General features: G+C 36.0%; 1 protein-coding gene across 1 annotated transcript in view; it reads right to left on the bottom strand.

The window, feature by feature from the left end:
- Positions 1-4,518, bottom strand: part of LOC106883641 (DNA topoisomerase 2-beta) — an 18,841-nt gene that overhangs the window by 1,286 nt on the left and 13,037 nt on the right. The window contains exons 12-14 of the mRNA XM_052969905.1: positions 3,331-3,465; positions 2,126-2,209; positions 749-949 (exon numbers count right to left, since the gene is read on the bottom strand). Of these exons, the coding sequence (XP_052825865.1) occupies positions 749-949; positions 2,126-2,209; positions 3,331-3,465 (420 nt within the window). The remainder of the gene's footprint in view (positions 1-748; positions 950-2,125; positions 2,210-3,330; positions 3,466-4,518) is intronic.

Below are 4,518 nucleotides of genomic sequence, written 5' to 3'. Positions count from 1 at the left end.
TGAAGAAAGAGAGCAATTAAAAATAGGGAAAATTGAAAGGGACAGCGAGAAGAGAGAGGAAGAGAAAGGTGGAGTGAAATAAAGAAGCAAATGATGAAAAGAAAGTAACAGAAAAGGAAAAGAGATTTTGGAAAATGTCAACTCACCTGGCTTAAGTTCTCCAAGGCGTTCAATGAGGCTTTTAGGTTCTTGTGAATTTTCATCACCAATTTCTTCTTTCATTTCCTTTCTGATCTGTAAAAATAAAAGAAAGAAAATTGAAGTAAAATGTGTTTTTGAAAAATATGGTCATTTCTTTGATAGTCGTTTTGATTCACTCTTCTTTTCTACCTTAAAGCAAAATATTTCATATCATAGTTCAAAGCAACTCTAATAGATCAGTGGTTCTAAACTGAGGTCTATATGACCCTTGGGGTCCATATAAGATTTTGTTTCTTCAATACATAAAATAGTTTAACAATTTTTTTTTTTTTCCAATTCCTAATAATATTTAAATATAAAAGTATGACAGGATTTTTACACAGCAAATGGCTACAGGGGTCCACTAGCTAAAAACAGGAATCAAAGAAGTCCATGGGTAAAAAAATAGTTGAGAAATACTGACGTAGGGGAACATTCACACAAACTTGGGGAGGGTAAGCTTAATCCTTTAGCATTTAAACTGGCCAATCCGGCCCCAAATAAGTTCAAACTGGCCTCAAACAACTACCCTAAAATGCCAAAAAGACGCGTAAGAATCAACGCTTACTTGTTGTCGCTTCTTAGAAGCTACTTCTTTCTCAGCCTTCACTTTGGTAGCATGATCAATGACAGGCTGAATACGTCGACCAACAGGAGAGGGAAGAGTCTCCTCGAGTGTAATCTTCTTTTGTTTTACACGACCCTTTGAAGTCTTCTGGGTTTTGATGATATCTACTTTCTCGTCTTCCCGCACTTGTTCTTCAAATTGCTACGTAAAAGAAAACCAAATAACAACAATATAATTCTATATTTAAGAGATGAGGAATTATGTACATTATTTACATTTGACGGATATTTGTCCTCATCGTTTGTCATTAACACGTTTCGGCTGATATACCCTCCAGCCTGCATCAGGTGTCATGGGGAAATTTCAAACCTGGGTTCTCATTCCTAAGGTATTTTTCGATGTTGTTGGTGGTGGTATTATTATTATTATTATTATTATTATTATTATTATTATCATTCAGGTCACTGCCTGGAATCAAACTCGGAATCTTGGGGTTAGTAGCCCATGCTCTTGACCACTATGCCAAATGCCTGTCAATATGTCAAGACTTTCTCAAGTTTTATTCCCAACTCACCCACCCACAATATTTTTGTTTAAATTCCAACTTGTTTACAATGAAATACATTGGTTCACAAACTATATGAACTTTATCTTTCATTTATTATGTATTTACTCCAGAACAATCAATTAGAAGAATTATTTGAGCATCAGGCAAAATATCTTGCAGTTTCTTATTCTAGCTCTTTATGTTCTCAGTTCAAATTGCAACAAGGTCAAGGCCTCTCATCCTTAAAGGGTCCATAAAGTGAGGCAGCAATCAACTACAAGAATTAATATGATCGCCACCCCCCCCCCATCCTCATCCATACACATAAACAATCCACAATACTTCTTAACTGCATAGCCATGGCCGCGTCATATGCAGTAATAAAATAAATGGCACTCAGTCAGGTATGACGATGAGGGTTCCAGTTGACCGAATCAATGAACAGGCAACTCGTGAAATTAAAATGCTAGTGGCTGAGTACTCCACAGATTTGTGTACACTTAATGTAGTTCTTAGAGAGATTCAAAGTGATACAGAATGTGACAAGGCTGGCTCCCTTTGAATTACAGGTACAACTTATTTTTGCCAGCTGAGTGGACTGGAGCAACGTGAAATAAAGTGTCTTGCTCAAGGACACAATGTACTGCTGGGAATTGAACTCATGACCTTAGAATTGTGAGCCAAAATACTCGAACCACGAAGCCACACATCTTCACAATTGGTTAAATATAGAAAACATGAAAGGTGAATTTTATAAAGAAAAATACCAAAAAAAGGTGATCGTTGCTTAGAAAATATTTGAAACTTGTTCAATGACAAAACCAACTCACATCTAGCTCAGTTAGAAGGACATCCAAATCATTTCGGTAAATGTCTTCTGGCCTTTTGCGCCGCAAACGTTCAAGTTCGTCAGCCTTTGAATAAAAACACACAAAGTTAAACTCAACTTTATAATACTGACACTAACAAATAAAGTGTTAATAACAATACTTGTTATTATAATGAAGGTGGAAACAGAGACCAAATGCACATGCAAAATATTAAGAGTTTGTGAAAATATGCAACTGAAGCAGAATTTATCAGTAAATACATCACCAAAAAAAAAACAAAAAAAAAACAATTTAACTGGAATAACATGGAATTCATATAAGATCTAGCCAAATTTATCACTGATTCATTCATAACTGACCCAGGATAACATGGTGCACTCTTAATGAATTGTTCCACTAATTACAAATTGATCTCTGATAGCATGGGTTTCTGATCAAATGTTCTGCATGGATTGTAAAAGCATGCCTCAGGGCATAAAATTCTTTATTGAAAAGATATGTAACAAAATAAAGATAACATGCATTGTATATATCCCTTCTTGAAATATAAAACATAGTAAAATTAGTAAGTTTAAAATTGTGTTTTAAATCTAATAAAATTTCTATCTTCAGTGGTGTAAAAAGAACCATTCAAGCATGGTCGATTCCAGAACTGTCTGACTGACCCTCATGCTGGTAGCACGTAAAAAGCACCCACTACGCTCTTGGAGTGGTTGGCGTTAGGAAGGGCATCCAGTTGTAGAAACCTTGCCAGATCAGATTGGAGCAGTCTTCTATTGACTGGTTTCCCGTCTCTGCCTAGCTTTTAGGTAACTTTAGCAGAATTCACTCTGTTTCAAACACTGAGGCCCCACCATTCCTGTCATAGGTATGCAGGCCCTGAACAAGAATCAGGATCAGCACAAACAGGTATTTCACTGATAGATTTCTTTCAGTTTCTGTCTACCAAATCCACTCGCAAGGCTTTGGTAGCCTGGGGCTATACCAGAAGACACTTGCCCAAGGTGCCACAAAGTGGAACTGATCTTGAAACTATGTGGTTGGGAAGCAAACTTATTACCCTCCCACTCACCCATGCCTGCATCTTGTGTAAAATAATGAAATTAAAAACCAAATCCAAGAGAATGTAAAGGGTGATAATCCAATAAGTGCCCCCCCCCCGCCTCAATTGATGGGATAAAGTCAGAAATTAAGAATCAATTTACCTTGGCTTCTCGTTGACGGATATATTCTTCTTTCTTTTCTTTGGTTAAACACCACAGGGGTAGACCGAGGATGTAGTTAAAGTCCGGACCAGTTGTTTCCTCTTTCTCCTCATCATCTGAACTCTCATCTTTTTCCTAACAATAATTAAATTTTAAAAGTCATTCAATACACAATTTAGAGAAATTTCCAAACTAAGAAATCATTTTGTTTTATTTATTTATTTTTTGGGGGTTTGGTTTTATATTTTGGTTTGCAAGATTCTAGATGTGAACTCATGTGTGGAAACAAATTTTGTTCTATGTTGGGAGGGTCATGATGCCAACAATAAAAACAAAGTCAGAGTTGATGCAGATATATGAGTGGAGAATGCAGGTCACTGAGATCGCAAATGGCAACAAAAGGACTTTGATAAATTGTTTGATTCATTGACCAAACAAGTGATCAGTTAATTGGTTAAATGTAAACATATTAACTAATGATACTGACGGTTACTCCCGTCAATTTCGATGTATGAGTGTTTGAAGGAAAGGATTTAAAACAAAAAGGAATAATAAATAAAAGAAGCTGCATCTATTTAGAATGGATGTGCCAATGTAACTTGAGTCCAGGAATGGATTTTGTTATCAAGTCGCAATGGGGACATTGATGATTTTTGACTTAGCATGGGATTGAACAAATATGTCTGTTGATTGCAAGTTACAATTCACTCAGGTTGATCTAGGCAATAACTTTGTGTAGGCATTCTAGTGATTCCTATGGATGGGTCTTCCTTTAATCACAGAATCTCTCTACTTGTTGGCCATACAAAACAATTTTTGGAAATAATAACAATAATAATATTAAGAATATTGGATCTGCTGTCAGGCTCGAAGTGATCCAGTAGACAGCATTGTTGAGTACAGCTCTCATTCTAAGGAGAGTATTGTCTCTTTGAGTCACGGGAGAAGGCACTACTTGAAACCTTTGGTGATTTGTTATTGCCTGCTTTCAAATAAAGAACAACTGGTAATTAAGAACTATCCAAGAGTCTTTCAGAATAATAATAATGATAATAATAGAACCAGTGCATGTGTTTATTATTGGTGTAATGAGGCCCCTGGTGTATCATTCTTGGCCACAAAATGTACAAAATACTTTAAGAATGCGAAATTTATAGTTAGCTAATCGTTGAAATGCTATGGCTTCAA

Source organism: Octopus bimaculoides, chromosome 8 (assembly GCF_001194135.2).
Source record: "Octopus bimaculoides isolate UCB-OBI-ISO-001 chromosome 8, ASM119413v2, whole genome shotgun sequence".
NCBI classification, from domain to species: domain Eukaryota; kingdom Metazoa; phylum Mollusca; class Cephalopoda; order Octopoda; family Octopodidae; genus Octopus; species Octopus bimaculoides.
Note: the sequence above shows the minus strand (reverse complement) of the source record. Positions and strands in the feature narration are given on the sequence as shown.